The sequence below is a fragment of the Lathamus discolor genome, chromosome 4 (genome assembly GCF_037157495.1).
Source record: "Lathamus discolor isolate bLatDis1 chromosome 4, bLatDis1.hap1, whole genome shotgun sequence".
In the NCBI taxonomy this organism is placed as follows: Eukaryota; Metazoa; Chordata; class Aves; order Psittaciformes; family Psittacidae; genus Lathamus; species Lathamus discolor.
Genome location: NC_088887.1, coordinates 28,987,600 through 29,005,559, shown reverse-complemented (window position 1 = coordinate 29,005,559; position 17,960 = coordinate 28,987,600). Strand labels below are relative to the sequence as shown.

At 43.3% G+C, this 17,960-nt stretch overlaps 1 protein-coding gene across 1 annotated transcript; it reads right to left on the bottom strand.

Moving 5' to 3' along the window:
* Positions 1-11,734: 11,734 nt before the first annotated feature.
* LOC136013366 (heat shock factor protein 5-like) lies at positions 11,735-17,656 on the bottom strand. The gene is made up of 5 exons (XM_065677125.1): positions 16,888-17,656; positions 15,792-16,160; positions 14,124-14,218; positions 12,054-12,413; positions 11,735-11,968 (listed from the first exon to the last, which is right to left on the bottom strand). Exons 1-5 carry the CDS (start codon positions 17,654-17,656, stop codon positions 11,735-11,737), a joined length of 1,827 nt encoding a protein of 608 aa, XP_065533197.1.
* Positions 17,657-17,960: the final 304 nt, after the last annotated feature.

The following is a 17,960-nucleotide window of genomic DNA, read 5'->3' as shown; positions in this document are numbered from 1 at the left end:
CCTCCATCTCTGTAACGCATCGCTGGTCACCAGTATCTGGTGACCGAGCCACCACTCCATAAGTGCCTATGTCCAGACCCTGCTCCTAAGCCTCATTAATATCTTAGGACAGAAACTAGGAGCTGGGCATGTCCAACATATGGTGCCTTCCAGAGCAGCCCCTCCAACATGGATATTCTCACTTACTTAATGTAAAACTCCATCTCTCTAAAGCCTCATTGGACGCCAGTTTCTGGTGACCGAGACACCAGCTCCCTAAGGGCAAATGTCCAAACCCTTCTTCTGAGCCTCATGTGTTAGAACAGAAACCAGGAGCTGGACGCGTCCTTCACAGGGAGCCCTCTGGAACAGTGCCGCCAACGTGGATATCCTCACTTACCCACCTAAATCTCCATCTCCGTAATGCCTCACTGGACACCACTGTCCAGTGACCGAGAAAGGAGCTCCCAAAATGCCAATGTGCAGACCCTACTCCTAAGCCTAATGAGTTAGAACAGAAGGCTATAGCTGGGCATGTTCTACAGAGGGATCCCTCCAGAACAGCGGTACCAACATCTGTATCCTCACTTACTTACCCACCTCACTCTCCATCTCTGTAAAGCCTGAGTAGACACCACTCGTGGGTGACCGAGAAATCAGCTCCCTAAGTGCCAGTGTCCAGACCCTGCTCCTAAGCCTACTGTGTTAGGACAGAAAAAAGTAGCTGGACACGTTCTGTGTAGGGAGCCCTCTGGAACAGTGCCTCCAACATGGATATCCTCACTTACCCTTACTTATTTACCCACCTCAGACTCCACCCCTGTAAAGCATCACCAGACACCACTATCCCGTGACTGAGATACCAGCTCCGTAAGAGCGAATATCCAGACCTTCATCCTAAGCCTTATGTGCTAGGACAGAAACCAGGAGCTGGGCATATGCTACATATGGGTCTTTCTAGAAAAATGCGTCCAACATGGATATCCTCACTTATTTACCCATCTAAAACTCCATCCCTGTATAGCCTCACTGGACACCACTCTCCAGTGACCGAGACACCGGTTTCCTACGTGCCAATGTGCAAACCCTACTCCTAAGCCTAATGAGTTAGCAGAAAAACTAGTAGCTGGACACGTTCTATGTAGGGAGCCCTCTGGAACAGTGCCTCCAACATGGATATCCTCCCTTACTTACACACCTAAAACTCCATCTCTCTAAAGCCTCACTGGACACAACTCTCCGGTGACCAAGATACCAGCTCCCTAAGTGCAAATGTCCAGAGCCATCTCCTAAGCGTCATGTGTTAGGACAGAACCCAGGAGCTGGGCTTCTTTTACACAAGGTGCCATCTGAAACAGTGCTAGGAACATGGATATCCCCACTTAATTACCCGTCTCTAACTCCATCTCTATAAATCCTCCTTTCATGGCCCTCTTTGCTTCCCAAGAAAACAGCTCCCAAACTCCTCCAGAAGCAGCCCCGCTTACAGGCTCCACCTTCCGGCTCGTGGGGGTCTAGGAAGCAAACGACACCCAGGAAGCATCAGGCCTTGCCTACGGCTCACCTGGCAGCACGCACAGCAACTGTGCTGCCATCGGGGACAGTCCGACCTGGCCAAAGGCGGCCTGCCACTTGGGAATCTGAGGGTGACTCTTTAGAGCAGGAATTCTTCTAACGTTTCAAAGCCATAAATAGAAAACAGCAACCAAACAGATGAAAAGTGCTCCTGTTTTTCAAGCTCTGTTATTTATATCTGCCTGTGCCAGCATGGACACCAGCTGCCAAACTGGAGCACCTTCCGGATGAAGACAGGCTGAGAAAGCTGGGGCTGTTCAGCCTGGAGAAGCTGTGTGGAGACCTCGTAGCAGCCTTCCAGTACCTGAAGCTCTTTACTGTGAGTGTGGTAAGGCACTGGAATGGGTTGCCCAAGGAAGCTGTGAATGCTCCATCTCTGGCAGTGTTCAAGGCCAGGTTGGACAGAGTCTTGGGTGACATAATCTTGTGGCCCTGCCCATGCAACGGGGGGTGGATCTTGATGATCTCCAGGTCCTTTCCAACCCTAACTATTCTATGATTCTATGAAAACCCGGGTGCTATCTACAGAAATTATCCTTGCTACCAGGACGTAACTGATCAAGAGCTCTCAGTTCTGCATTTTAAACAAAACCCTGTCTTCTTTCAAGATGGCATCCGGCCTTTTCCCGCAGCTTCCTGACAAAATGCCTCTTTTCCTTACTGAAATGTTTGAAATGGATGGGCGTTTAGAGCTGCATTATTAATCAGCGTCACGATCTGGAATGTAGAAACTACCCTTTGAAGTGAGCAACAGCTCTTCAAACACTGCACTCAGCTCTTTGATGAACAGCTGAGACAGAAACAGCTTCTCCTGAGACTTGCAGGCTGCACCAAGCTCTTCTGTAGGATGGACGCAAGGGACACTTTGTTCCCTCTTAACGTCTCTCTAACCTGCAGCCATTCGGGCATTACCTTAAGGTTTGTGACGTGCTTGGCCTCAGATGTTCTGCTGCTTGTTTTTCTCCTGTGTTTCAGCACACGTATCAGCAGAGTGGGGTGAAATTTATTTAGTGGTCTGAGCCAGAAAGGTTGGACACGTGCACTAACTTCGGCAGCGTGCCTAAAACTGTTGGTATTTGAGCTGGAAACGTAAGTGTTCATACATCCCACTTGCTGCATTTGTCTTTGTGTAGTTATAGTACAGGTCTGCTGCTTTGTCAGGCGGAAACAGAAACACCATTCCTCCTTTTCTGTTTTACTAGGATGGTCTTTTGCCATGTATGTATCTCGCAGGACTACCTGGGTATATTCTTGGGTTAGTGGAGGTTGCCTCCATCTGGTTGTTTGCAGACTTGGAAGCTGCAGTGCCAGAGAAATAAAGAGCCCTTCTGCATACAGAACAGTGGCTATTTATGATTCCTGTGAAGGAGGGAAATGGAATACCCTAGGTGAAGAGGTCAAAGGCAAAAGCAAGACCAGCAGTACTAATACCACTGAGAGCCTACGTGGACCTCACAGTGCTGCGCAGTGAGGTAAACAGAATTTATTTATCCTTGTTGCACGATGACCCCTAGACCTGTAGGCGTTGCAGCTCTCTGAATCCTGACCATAAAGATTACCTTAATTTTTAAGGCATCTTGGAGCTGAGCCTGTCGTCCTACAGAAGAATGGGTGTCCCAGATGTGAAAGGCGTTGAAGGAGCAATGTTGGCGCAGTGCCATGCTCCCTTTGGCGTGCCTTTGGCAGCCCCAGTATCTCTGGAGCTGTTGGCTTTGTGGCTCTCTGAATCCTAGCCTTAACCATTGCCCTAGTTTTTAAGGTATCGTGGAGCTGAGCATGATGTCCTGGTGCAGAATGGGTGTCCCAGATGCGAAAGGCGTTGAGGGAGCACTGTTGGTGTGACGAGCCTTCAAGACCTACACGTGCGATACTGTGTCAATCATGATTTGGATTTATATGACTGTGAACATAAGGGCATGGGATCAGAACTCGTATTTGACATTAGTGCAAAATGTAACCAGTGCTCTTAACAAAAGCGAGTGTTGGGTCTGTACTCAACTGCCTAAATGTGAGATCTCCTTAACTGGCGTACCTATCCCCTACAAAATATCCTGGAATCTATGGGTAAATACCAGCTTCTTTGGGAATCACACTCAAAAGCAAGGACTCAGAATAATGAACCCCAATCCAGGTGAAAAACATCATACCTGTGTACAGAGATGTAGCCCACCAAAAGGGATGGGAAAGATGATGGAATGTGCCAGGCTCCTCACTCTGGTGCCTGGTGGGAGGACGAAAGGCAATGGGGGATAGTGGCAGAGGAGAGGTTCAGCCAGGACATAAGGGAACCTTGTTCCCATAGGCTCAGGCAAGTGCTGCATGCGGTCACCCAGAGAGGCTGTGCAGTCTCTGACCTTGGGGTTTTCCAACTGGGACTGAATCGAGCTTTGAACCGCTTGTTCTGAGCCTGTTTCTGACAGGTTGGGCTTGAGATTTCCTGCGGTCCCCTCCAACCTCTGTTCTCGTATGATCCTGCAATGATGAGGCTATGAAGGGCCACAGAGCAGCTGTGGCTGCCCCATCCCTGGCTGTGCTCAAGGCCGGGTTGGACGGGGCTTGGAGCAACCTGCTCTAATGGACCACTCTGAAACACCCCCATAACACCCAGGCACACCCCTGAAACACCTCAAAAAAAATCCAAACCACCCAGACAACTTCCAATGGACACCCTGAAACATGCCCAGAGCCCCCAAAACTCGATTGGGATTCCTCAAACTCCTCATGTCCTTGTCCCCTCCCTGCTGTGATGCTGTGGCTTAAATCAAAACCTAACCCCTAACCCTAAACCCTATCCCTGAGCAAAACCCTTATTCCTGACCCCAACTCTAACCCTCACTTATTTTTGTAATAAGCTATATCGTGTAATTATAATTATTGTCGAACAGATGTTATTTTAATGTATACCAATTTATACATCATACTCGCTAGTAGAAATGCTTTGCAGCCCAGTGCGCCCATGACACCTCAGGCCATAGAAACCAGGGCAGGTCACCCAGAAGGGATGGGTTGCTGCTTGGGTCGGGCTGGGTGACGCTCAGCGGGTGCTGAGCAACTGTATTGGGCGTCACTGCTGGCTCCTGGTGTCTTTTTCGATTTCTGGTTCCATATCTCTCCGCTTGTTGTTTCCATTCTCTGAATAGCAATAACACGAATATTACAGTGTTCTTGATTTCGGTTCCTGACCTGTTCTCATCTCCACCTGCGGGTTTTACGTTGTTCCCATTCTCCTCCCCATCCCGCCCGGGTGCTGAGCAAGTGGCTGCTGGTGCTGAGTTCCCAGCTGGGTTTCAGCAGTGACCCGATCCTGGGCTCTTTGTACACGGGCACAGAGCTGGAAGCAGCATTATTTGGTTCAGGAAGCGCAGCTCCCGAGTGTTGCTGGGGCTGGGGCTGTGCTTGCCAAGGGCAGGGGAGGCCCAGCAACAGCTCCTGTCCCGGCACTGCTGCTGAGGGAGCACAGGGGCTTCTGCGGACATTGCCACAGTCAGGATTCTGCAAAGCCCACCAGCTCCTTCCCACCTTCCGCAATGCCTGATGGGCTTCTGGGCTGTGCCTGCGTGTGCCAGTACCCGTCACCCCGGCTGGAATGGCTGGAGTGCTGCTGCTGAGGCTGCAGCAGCCGCAGTGCTGGTTGCTGGGGTTGGAGTAGAAGCACTGCCTGCTGCTTTGCCATGAGATCCAGGGACCTTTTCTCCTTGAGGGTGCTGGATAGTGCTGAGCAGGGCTCTGTGGGCATGGGGCAGGCCCCAGCACGTTGTGCTGATTTGGCCTCTCTGGTACCGCCAGGACGATGCTTTTCCCAGCCAATGGAGTAGTTCTCCTGGATCTTGCACTTGTTCAGGGGTGAAGTTCCACAGCATTGCAGGGGCCCCTGGCCTAGGTACCTGCCCATAGCATCCCACACCCCCTGCTCCCGTAACTGTACAGCCTCGGGGAAGATGTCTGGGGGTATGCTCACATCCTTGTTCACCCTTAAGCAAGACCTGAACCATACGCAGCAACACGCTGGCTCCCAGCAGAGGAGCAGGTTGGTTTCATGGGTATTCAAAGGACATTTGAAGTGTCTGAAATTCTGAAATGCTACCGTAAAGAGCCTGGCGGGGAGGTGGAAGGTGTGGGGGGACGTCTCCCCCATAGGTTGGTCCTCCGAGGAGAAAAAGCAGGAGGTACAGTTATTAATAGTTCCCACAACGTGGACTGCAAAGTCCAGGGGGGACGGCAATGCTGAGAGCACAGACCAGACTGACAGTGTCTAGTACAAAGATGTCAGCACTATTCTTAACAACAAGACACAAACACGGCTCTTTAAACCATAAGATTTATTATCACTACAAACATCGCGAATGTTATAAATAACAATAAATTTACTAAGAAAGCTATGAATAACATAAACATTTATTAATAAAGCCCTAAATAACACACAAATTCATGAAGAAAGCTCTAAATAGCATAGATTTATTAATAAAGCTAAAATAACATACAAATCTATGAATAAAGCTACAAATAACAAATATATGAAAAAAGCTATAACACAAATTTATTAATAAAGTTATAAATAACACACAAATTTATAAAGAAAGCTATAAATAACATAGATTTATTAATAAAGCTATAAATAACATACAAATTTCTGAAGAAAGCCATAACATATAAATTTATTAATAAAGATGTAAATAACATACAAATTTAAGAAAGCTATAAATAACAAATTTATTAATAAACCTATAAATTACAAATTAATGAAGAAAGCTATAAATAACAAATTTATTAATAAAGCTATAAATAACATACACATTTCTGAAAAAAGCTATAACATAGAAATTTATTAATAAAGATGTAAATAACAAATTGAAGAAAGTTAGAAATAACATACAAATTTCTGAAGATAGCTATAACATAGAAATTTATTAATAGAGATGTAAAAACCATTGGAATTTATGAAGAAAGCGATAAATAACATACAAATTTATTAATAAGGCTATAAATAACACAAATTTATTAATAAAGCTATAATAACAAATTTATGAAGAAAGCTATAACATAAATTTATTAATAAAGATGTAAATAACATACGAATTGATGAAGCTATAAATAACATACAAATTTATGAAGAAAGCTCTAAATAACACACAGATTTATGAAGAAAGCTCTAAATAGCAGATTTATTAATAAAGCTATAAATAACATACAAATTTCTTAAGAAAGCCATAACATATAAATTTATTAATAAACCTATAAATTACACACAAATTAATGAAGAAAGCTATAAATTACACACAAATTAATGAAGAAAGCTATATAAATAACAGATTTATTAATAAAGTTATAAATAACGTACAAAGTCATTAATAAAGCTATGAATAACAGATGAATTTATGAAAAAGCTATAACAAATTTATTAATAAGGCTATGACACAAATTTATTAACTAAGCTATAAATAACATACAAATTTATTAATAAACCTATAAATTACACACAAATTAATGAAGAAAGCTATAAATAACAGATGCATTTATTTAAAAAGCTATAAATAACACATATTTAATAATAAAGCTATAAATAACATACAAATTTCTGAAGAAAGCTCTAAATAACACACAAATTTATGAAGAAAGCTATAAATGACACAAATTTATTAATAAAGCTATAAATAGCATACAAAGTTATTAATAAAGCTATGAGTAACAGATGAATTTATGAAAAAGCTATAACAAATTTATTAATAAGGCTATAAATGACACAAATTTAGTAATAAAGCTATAAATAACATACAAATTTATGAAGAAAGCTGTAAATAACAGATGCATTTATTTAAAAAGCTATAACAAATTTAATAATAAAGCTATAAACAACAAATTTAGTAATAAGCCTATAAATAACATAGAAATATATTAATAAAGCTATAACATATATATTTACAAATAAAGCTATAAAGAACACAAATTTAATAATAAAGCTATAACATATATATTTACAAATAAAGCTATAAATAACACAAATTTAATAATAAAGCTATAAATAAATTTATTAATAAGGCTATAAATAACATAGGAATTTATTAATAAAGCTGTAACATATATATTTACAAATAAAGCTATAAATAACATATGAATTTGTGTTATATCTATTTATATAATTTACATACATATTATAAATAATATAATAACAATAATGATGTAAATAACAAATTTACTAAGAAAGCTATAAGTAACATCCAAATTTATTAATAAAGCTCTAAATAACACACAAACTTAGGAAGAAAGCTATAAATAACATCGATTTATTAATAAAGCTATAAATAACATACAAATTTATGAAGAAAGCTCTACATAACAGAGTAATAAAGCTATAAATGACAAAGTTATTAATAAAGCTATGAATAACAGATGAATTTACGAAAAAAGCTATAACAGAAATTTATTAATAAAGCTATAAGTAACATACAAATTTCTTAAGAAAGCCATAACATATAAATTTATGAAGAAAGCTATAAATAACATACAAATTTATTAATAAACCTATAAATTACACACAAATTAATGAAGAAAGCTATAAATAACAGATGCATTTATTAAAAAAGATATAAATAACACAAATTTAATAATAAAGCTATAAATAACAAATATATTAATAAGGCTATAAATAACAGAAATTTATTAATAAAGCTATAACATATATATTTACAAATAAAGCTATATATAACACAAATTAAATAATAAAGCTATAAATAAATTTATTAATAAGGCTATAAATAACATAGAAATTTATTAATAAAGCTGTAACATATATATTTACAAATAAAGCTATAAATAAAACAAATTTAATAATAAAGCTATAAATAAATTTATTAATAAGGCTATAATAACGAATTTATGAAGAAAGCTATAAATAACATACAAAAGTATTAATAAAGCTATAACTTATATATATTTTATATATAAATATATATTTCTTAATAAAGCTATAACATACAAATTTATAAATACAGCTATCAATAACATCAATATATAAAGCTATAAACATACTAATTTATTAATAAAGCTATAAATAACATATATTTATTAATAAACCTACAAATTACAAATTAATGAAGAAAGCTATAAATAACATACAAATTTATTAAGAAAGCCATAACATATAAATTTATTAATAAACCTATAAATTACACACAAATTAATGAAGAAAGCTATAAATAACAGATGCATTTATTTAAATAGCTATAAATAACACAAATTTAATAATAAAGCTATAAATAACATAGATTTATTAATAACGTTAAAAATGACATACAAAGTTATTAATAAAGCTATGAATAACAGATGAATTTATGAAAAAGCTATAACAAATTTATTAATAAGGCTATAAATGACACAAATTTATTAATAAAGCTATAAATAACATACAAATTTATTAATAAAGATGTAAATAACATACAAATTAATGAAGAAAGCTATAAATTACACACAAATTAATGAAGAAAGCTATAAATAACAGATGCATTTATTTAAAAAGCTATAAATAGCACAAATTTAATAATAAAGCTATACATAACAAATTTATTAATAAGGCTATAAATACCATAGAAATTTATTAATAAAGCTATAAATAACATACAAATTTATTAATATAGATGTAAATAACATACGAATTTATGAAGAAAGCTATGAATAACAAATTTAAATTAAACCTATAAATTACACACAAATTAATTAATACAGCTATAAATAACTTAGATTTATTAATAAAGCTATAAGAAACATATCAATTTAGAAATAAAGCTATAAATAACATACAAATTTATGAAGAAAGCTATAACAAATAAATTTATTAATAAAGCTATAATAACGAATTTATGAAGAAAGCTATAAATAACATATAAAAGTATTAATAAAGCTATAACATATTTATATATATTTTATATATAAATATATATATCTTAATAAAGCTATAACATAAAAATTTATAAATACAGCTATCAATAACATCAATATATAAAGCTATAAACATACAAATTTATTAATAAAGCTATAAATAACATATATTTATCAGTAAAGCTATAAATAACATATAAATTTATTACTACAGCTATAAATAATATAAAATATATTAATAAAGCTATAAATACCACACAAATTTAAAAATACAGCTATCAATAACATCAATATATAAAGCTATAAACATACTAATTTAATAATAAAGCTAAAAATGACATATATTTATCAGTAAAGCTATAAATAACCTATACATTTATTAATACAGCTATAAATAATATAAAATATATTAATAAAGCTATAAATACCACACAAATCTATAAATACAGCTATCAATAACATCAATATATAAAGCTATAAACATACTAATTTATTAATAAAGCTATAAATAACATATATTTATCAGGAAAGCTATACATAACCTATAAATTTATTCATACAGCTATAAATAATATAAAATATATTGATAAAGCTATAAATACCACACAAATCTATAAATACAGCTATCAATAACATCAATATATAAAGCTATAAACATACTAATTTATTAATAAAGCTATAAATAACATATATTTATCAGTAAAGCTATAAATAACCTATAAATTTATTAATACAGCTATAAATAATATAAAATATATTAATAAAGCTATAAATACCACACAAATTTATAAATACAGCTATCAATAACACCAATATATAAAGCTATAAACATACTAATTTATTAATAAAGCTATAAATAACATATATTTATCAGTAAAGCTGTAAATAACCTATAAATTTATTAATACAGCTATAAATAATATAAAATATATTAATAAAGCTATAAATACCACAAAAAATTATAAATACAGCTATCAATAACATCAATATATAAAGCTATAAACATACTAATTTATTAATAAAGCTATAAATAACATATATTTATCAGGAAAGCTATACATAACCTATAAATTTATTCATACAGCTATAAATAATATAAAATATATTGATAAAGCTATAAATACCACACAAATCTATAAATACAGCTATCAATAACACCAATATATTAAGCTATAAACATACTAATTTATTAATAAAGCTATAAATAACATATATTTATCAGTAAAGCTATAAATAACCTATAAATTTATTAATACAGCTATAAATAATATAAAATATATAATAAAGCTATAAATACCACACAAATTTATAAATACAGCTATCAATAACAAACAAAATTTATGAAGAAAGCTGTAAATAAAACATAAATTTATCAATAAAGCTATAAATACCATACAAATTTATGAATAAAGCTATAAACACCACACAAATTTAGGAATAAAGCTATAAACACCACACAAATTTAGGAATAAAGCTATCAATAACACCTAAATTGATGAATAAAGCTATCAATAACACACAAGCTGATGACTAAAGCCATCAGTAACACACAAATTGATGACTAAAGCTATCAGCAACTTCAATGTCCGGAAACAGAAGAGGCGTGACGCTGAACCCAGGCCCCAGTTCCGTGCCCAGCGCTGCTGCCGCACTCGCAGGAGGGAACCAGCCGGCAGCTGCTCCACGTGTTCACCGCTCCTCACTCCGGTGTCTTCATCCAGAAGCAGCCCCGCTTACAGGCTCCACCTTCCGGCTCGTGGGGGTCTAGGAAGCAAACGACACCCAGGAAGCATCAGGCCTTGCCTACGGCTCACCTGGCAGCAGGCACAGCAACTGTGCTGCCATCGGGGACAGTCCGACCTGGCTAAAGGCGGCCTGCCACTTGGGAATCTGAGGGTGCTTTTCTCGTGTGTTTCAGCACACGTACCAGCAGGCTGCTCTGAAACGTCTTTAGTGAGCTGAGCCAGAAAGGCTGGACTCGTGCACTCACTTCGGCAGCGTGCGGGGCTTTTCCCCTCTTACTTCAACGGTCACCTCATTGATCAGTGCTCCCTTTGTGGCACTCTCACCCTCCAGCAAGCATACCCGCAGCCTGCATCTCAGTGTTGTGCACTGTGCCGTGCAGGGCTCTGACCCAACTCCCGCAGCTTCAGCTTTTCCTGACTGATAGAATTTATTCCCTTCTCCCCCCAGGAGTCCTCAGCACCAGCTTATCTATAGAAGCCTGTCGGGAAGTACGCTAAGAGCCTGTACGAGTGTAATGGTTGAACTGAAGGCCCAGTGAGGTACTTACACTGCAGACAGTAACTCAGCTCTTGTGATCTCCCCTTCCTGGAAGAGTTTCAGAGCAGCTGTCTTGGCCACCTCTAACAAACGGAGGATCTCTTACCAGGGACTTACCCTGCTGTGAGCTCTGTCTTCTCTTCCTGCACTGATGTTTTGCAGGGGATCCTGGCTCTTCTGCAGCATTCTTCGCCGCCTCGGTTCCTGATGGCAGCTCTCTCTCTTCTGCCAGAGATCCACATTCTACACTCGCATTCTCCTTTGAAAAAACACACCAAAAATGAAATAAACCCAAAGATCACGCGATAGTTTCCCTCGGAGTTTTACCTCCATTTAGCCCTTACGTGCTCTGCACTGAACAGTGCTTCCACAATAGCCATTTCGGACTGGTGAGCTAGGGTGTGATCCAGTCCTTCTCCCTGTTCTTCAGGGGCTCCCTGTGTGGTCACAGAGTCTTGCGCCGTTTCAGCAGCAGTGGCGCTTTCTATGGCCGCATTGAGGTAGCTTTCAAGCAGCTCTCCATCCCAGCTTTCCGCAGGCTCCGGTGTCACTACATCAGCGCTGCGTGATGCACACATCTCATTGAAAATCTCCAACACATCTTCGTAGCTGAATTCCGGCAACTTCTCCTCGCCCTCAGATGCATGATGTGCCCCATCAGAGGGCGGGCATTCAGCTGCAGAAGGTGGCTGCACGTCAGGACTCTGCGAGAAACAAAATACAGGGAATTGCTAGATCCAAAAATCACAACTATTTTCAGTCAGGGCTGACGGATTTTACTGCTGCTGAGGACCGTGCAAGTGCTTACTGATGATGAGGACACAAGCAGGGCAGGATGATCAAGGCTGTAGCTGGCTGCATCCCTCAGCAGGACCTCGGGGAAGTGTCTGCCCCAGAGCACACACGAGGTAAACTGATTCTTGGCCAGAGCTCAGTGAGATCCACAGCCAAAGCACTGTCTTCTGTACCACCTGCACAGCCCCTGCCACCCTGCTCCCGGAGAAGTGATCGAGGCTACACTAAGGCTCGGAAATCTCAAGCCCCTTTGATCCCTTCTGAACACTGCTCCTGTTGTCCTGCTCAGAGGCAGCCAGGCACTGACCTGGCACCACTGGCTTACACCCCTGCTTGCCTTTGGGCTACTCACACGCAGGGGACCTCTGCCCAGATGCAGCAGCACCTTTTGACTGGCAGTTCCCTGGCTGCGGCTGCACAATCCAAGCAACCGCTAACCAGGAAGCGGTTAACCAGGAAGCTACCAAGACACTTACTGGTTAAGTAACCAGTCCATCTCTTCTGACTCCATGGGACTTGCTTCTCCAAGGAAGACCCTTTTGACCGTGTATTTCTATTACCTTTCAATCTAGACACACCACCACCCCCTGACGACTCCTTTGGGACCATGTGCTATCCCAGACACTGATCTCAGGCTTCTGACATCGGAACTGACGTGACTGTGACTTCCCATCACTCACACTGATCCTCATGTGCTGGAGGGAAAAGCAGCTCACAATGGAAGTGAGAGGACAAAGATGCACCGTGTGGAAAACAAACACCAGCCTATCGATGGCACGACTGGCTGTTGGCTATTTCTAGCCTCACAGCAACGTTACCCTGGCCATAACCTCCCCAGCTCGGGTAAGCTCATATTAAAATAGAAAAACACACAAAAAGGACAAAAGGTCGGTATTTGCAAGACAAGAAACTGGACGATCAGGCTTGCACAGGTCAACCCTTTTTCAGCACACACCAGCAGAGCTTGCTTTGCTTATCCCCTGTGAGGAAAAAAAGCATCTCCATGCTGCTGGACCGCGAAAGGAAGCCCTGGCATTTTTACTGAGGTTCTTTTGCTACTGGATAAGCCAGGCCACGCAATGAGGGGCAATTTCCACCAGAATTCTAGAAAGCCTTGACAGGAAGCACTGGAGCTCTCCTAGATAGGGTATCTCTGAGCTGGGGCCAATTCCAAAAGTCAGCTTGGTTCTTCTCATGCATCCAATGAAACTCAGGACTGCCACAAGCTGTCTGGGGCACAGAAGTGGAGCTGATTCCCAGTATCATAACATTAAAGAATCCCATTTTGTGCAGGCAAGGGCTTTCTTCAAAGACAAATGGAGACTCAGGAAGTAAAGCGAATTATGGTGAAGTCAAACATAACACTTTTATGGGAAAAAACCCTCCGCCGATGAGGACACCCACTATGCCGCTGCCCTGAAACCTTACCTGCATTACAGCACTGCCCCTTTCATGTTTCAAAGCGGTGCTTTGGAATGGGCATTGGCAGACCACGTTACTTTCCCTTTCTAAAGCAGATCCAGTCCCAAAGTCCTCTCCTTCCTGCCGCAAGCCCAGAACCCTGCGGTCCATGCACGGGGTCTCCTCCCTTCCCCCTGCTCTCTGTGCGCTGCACTCACCTGCACAAAGCCGCAGTCGGTGGACGCCGCAGCCGCAGCTCTGGCGCTGACAGTCAGAGGCCCTCCCTGGGCAGGGGGCAAACACTGCAGGGTGCCTGCAAAATTCAAACACAGGGATCAGATGCCAGAACCGGTGCCCAGTGTGCACGGTTCTGTTGCTTACTTGCATTAAACACTGCAGTAACCACTCCGTAAGATAACTCCCTGAAAGGGATTATGACCTCCCCACTGACTGAGAGACTGAGCTCTCCACCTTAAAACATATTTCTTCTGAAGTATGGAGACACAGATCAAACATACGTGTTGTAGAATTAACCAACACACACACACACAGAAACTTCGTATTCACTCTTCTCTATCTAAATACCACCTTTTTGATATGGCTGTGTGTGACTTGAGACGGCCACGTGATCAGACCCGTTTCTTTGCCATGCCTGGCACCTCCGCGGGATTCCTCACGAGACAGTTGCACCGATAACCGATATGGATTTGAGTACCTAAACCTAGTGCCCTTTGTCATACGAAATCTGTGAACTCTTGTCCAGTTTGGAGCAACATACACAAGAGCTAAACAACATGGAGCGAGCTAGTGGACATCCTTCCACAGCAGCACGAGGCACGTGTCTGACTCCTGTTACTTCAAAAGCTCATTCTCAGCAACCTTACTTAGGATGAAATCTGGGCATCTTTCAGAAGAACAGTCTGTGACCTGCAAACATATTACAGTTCCGCGCAGTGCCAAAAATCTAAGGATACCTGCGCTTCACTCCCTGGGAACGCCAAAGGATGTGGACAAACCCAAGAAATCCACCAAAGAAACTTAAAGGGCTACTGTAAAAGCAGTGCAAGAGAGCAAAGGAGAGATGGGCTGTAACCTGCTGGAGTCATCCTAAGGAAACAAGCACGCAGTACAAAGAGCCTAGTTTCTAAGAGAGGAAAAGGAAGAACCCAAAGGGAAAAAGTGCTTGTGAAACAGGAGGCAAGTGTAAAACATGATGTCCAGATCACAGGCTGTAAGAAGCTACAAGTAAAGTAGAAATTGCACAACTCTTGCACTTTGTAGAGCTTACAGCGGAAGCAACTCGTGAATCAAACGCGCTGTAATGCCTGTACATCAAGGGGAGGAGAACAAACATAACTGTGTAGCAGCCCAGACTGGTGACCAGTTCTGAACGGGTCTGAAGTGAAGAATGGTGCACAAAAAGAATGGTTTGCACTCACAACACCTTTTCTTGGGGGTTTTTGCCAGCTGCAGCAGTGCCTGATCTAACAGCAAGAAACACTGCACCTGTGGAAGCCCCACTGATGGGCTCGGCCGGCAAAGGGAAAGGGGCCAATTCATTTGTAATACTTCAAGTCTTCCAGGTGAATGAAGATTCCACACCCACCTGCTTCACCCACACACTGTTGTCCTTCCCTGCTCATTGCAGAGAAGGCATTTCTAAGCTCTTCTGTCTCTGATACAGTTCATCTCATCAGAGCCAGAAGAAAGGAGCAGCTAAAGCACATTCTGTCCCCGGCTGGTAGCAAGTAACGGACAGGGAACACGCATCTCAGCGCAAGCACGCACGTCAGGTACACACCCAGTGACAGAGCACTGGGGAAAAACATTTCATGCATCACTTTGCGGTAACTTCTCGAGCAGCAAGGGGAGAACTTTTGCCGTACGTGTTGGATCCGGGCCTGGCAAGCACTGCCCTGGAGACGCGCAGCTGCCGGGTTCTGGAAGGGAAGCAGCAGCTGGAGCCCCTCGCTGAAGCGGCAGAAGCGAGCACACGGTGTGGAGCGTGTACGTGACCTCGGTGGAACAGCGGTGGAGGACGGGAAAGGGAGCCCCTGGGCCTGGGAAAGCTGCGGAAGCCCCGTGCCCTGGCAGCGACCCAACAGAACCCTGCCACGGTCTGGAAGGGACTGGGCGCTGCTGGGAAGTCGCTGCCTGGAAAGCAGGGGGGTACAGGCAGGAGGCCGCTCTGTTGGAGTAGGGGAAGAAGCTGGGTGGACGGCAAGGTTGAGGAGCCTGTCCTGCAGTCACCAGTCCTGCAAAACAAAGGGAAACAAGGACTAAGGGAAGGAGTTTTCACTAGCCCTGAAAGGCAGGATGAGGAGCCAAGGCTCCACAACGTTCCCTGGGAAGACCACCTTTGCTCCAATGTTCTTAATCCAACTACAGACTCTATTCTAACAGTAACTGCTGTAGCACTACCACCTGAACACACAGGAACATCAGTGCTGGGCCAACACACGGACATCTCTGGAGCATTCAGTCTCCTGAAGCCCTCAGGAGCAAGGGATCGCTGCCTAGAAATGTGCTATTATGAACCAAAACGGGCAGGAGCTGACTAAACGGGCACAAGTCATTTAGGAAGTGCTGCGCGTTACAGCAGGCAGCGAGTTGAAATAAAAGGGGAATCGTGAAGCACGGCTCTACCAAGCTCCAGTGATGACAGCACACGGGCAGCCAAGGCAAGGGCAACGTCCAAATCCTAAACGTGCCTCTGAGAGCCCTTGATCACAAGTCCGTCAGTTTGTCAAGGAAAACAAACCCAAAGCCAGCTTTTTTCAGGTAGCTCACCCGGTGCAGTTGAGTCTCAAAAAGCTCAGACTTTGCTGTTTTGTTACTCCCAAGACATTCCCTTTAAGTCAGTTACTTAACAGTCAGTTACTGTTTCACGAAGCGGTACCTGCCCTCACAGCGTTACCCATCGCTTCACGCAGATTTAACGACAGCTTTTGGAGCAACCCCTCAAGGAGCAGTAACGTTCACCTGGCAGGGCCGTGCCCGCTCCACAGAGACGGGGTGAGGGGGCTCTCACTGCAGCCCCCGACAGAGGCCGTCTTGCAGCCGAGGGGCAGACTGAAGCACACGCGAGCCCCGCTCCCCGTGCCTGCTGGCAGCACATCTCCCTGCGCCAACAGCAGCGGCTTTCCCGCAGCAAGGTCCGGCAGCCCTGCTCCCTGCGGGGGTGGCGCTCTACGAAGCCCCCAGCCCCCAGCGCTTCTCGGCCCGCAGCCCGGGGCCACCCCAGCTCACCGGGCCTGGCAGCCTCGCCGAGCGTCGAGGGCGGGCGCTGGGAGCGCTGGGGCGGGCGGCTGGGCAGCTCCGGGCCGGCCGCCAGCTTCGCCTTGTTGGCCCTCGTCAGGCGCTTGAGGCGCACGAGGAGCTCGGGGCGGTCGCGGCGGAAATGGGGGCTGTGGAAGTGCAGCAGCGGCCCGGCGGAGCCGCCGCCGTCGCCCCCCGCCGGGTCCCGCAGGGGCCCGGGCCCCGGCCCCAGCTTGCGGAACCCGTACAGGTTCAGCTGCCGGATGAAGCTGGCGAAGTTCCTGGTTTTGAAGAGGCCGGCGCCCAGCGCCGCCCCCTCGCCGGCCGGCTCCGCGCCCAGCAGCTCCCGCTCGAAGAGCCGCCGGTCGATGAGCAGCCCCTCGCCACGGGCATCCCAGCGCACGGAGCCGCAGCGCGGGCTGTTCACCAGCTGCCAGAGCTTGGCCGGGAAGTGGCTGGGGTTGACAGCGCCGGGCAGCCGCTGGCCCTCCATGGCGCTCCCCGACAACGGACGCCCCGGCCGCTCGCGCTCCACCGGCCGCCGGGCACCGCCCGGCCCCATCGGCCCGCGCCGGGGGAGCGACACCGGCCCGCGGCCGGCTTCAGCCCGCGCTGCCCGCTGGACATCAGCAGACCGCAGCGCTCCGACAGAACCAAAGCTGCTTTCTTCCCGAAGCAAAGCCAGACTCAACTCATGCTTTCCCTCTCCGGAAAACACAGCAGAGTGAACCCAGCTCCCTGCACACCTTCCCCTCCGAGCCCGACTGTCCCACAGCAATCAGCCGCTTCAGAGAACC

Coding starts and splice junctions, on each gene's coding strand:
- LOC136013366 (XM_065677125.1), bottom strand. CDS start 17,656: ATGGAGGGCCAGCGGCTGCCCGGCGCTGTCAACCCCAGCCACTTCCCG. Junction 16,161..16,887: donor AGCGGGCACGGCCCTGCCAG/GTGAACGTTACT, acceptor TTTGTTTTGCAG/GACTGGTGACTGCAGGACAG. Junction 14,219..15,791: donor GCCAGGCCCGGATCCAACAC/GTACGGCAAAAG, acceptor TGAATTTTGCAG/GCACCCTGCAGTGTTTGCCC.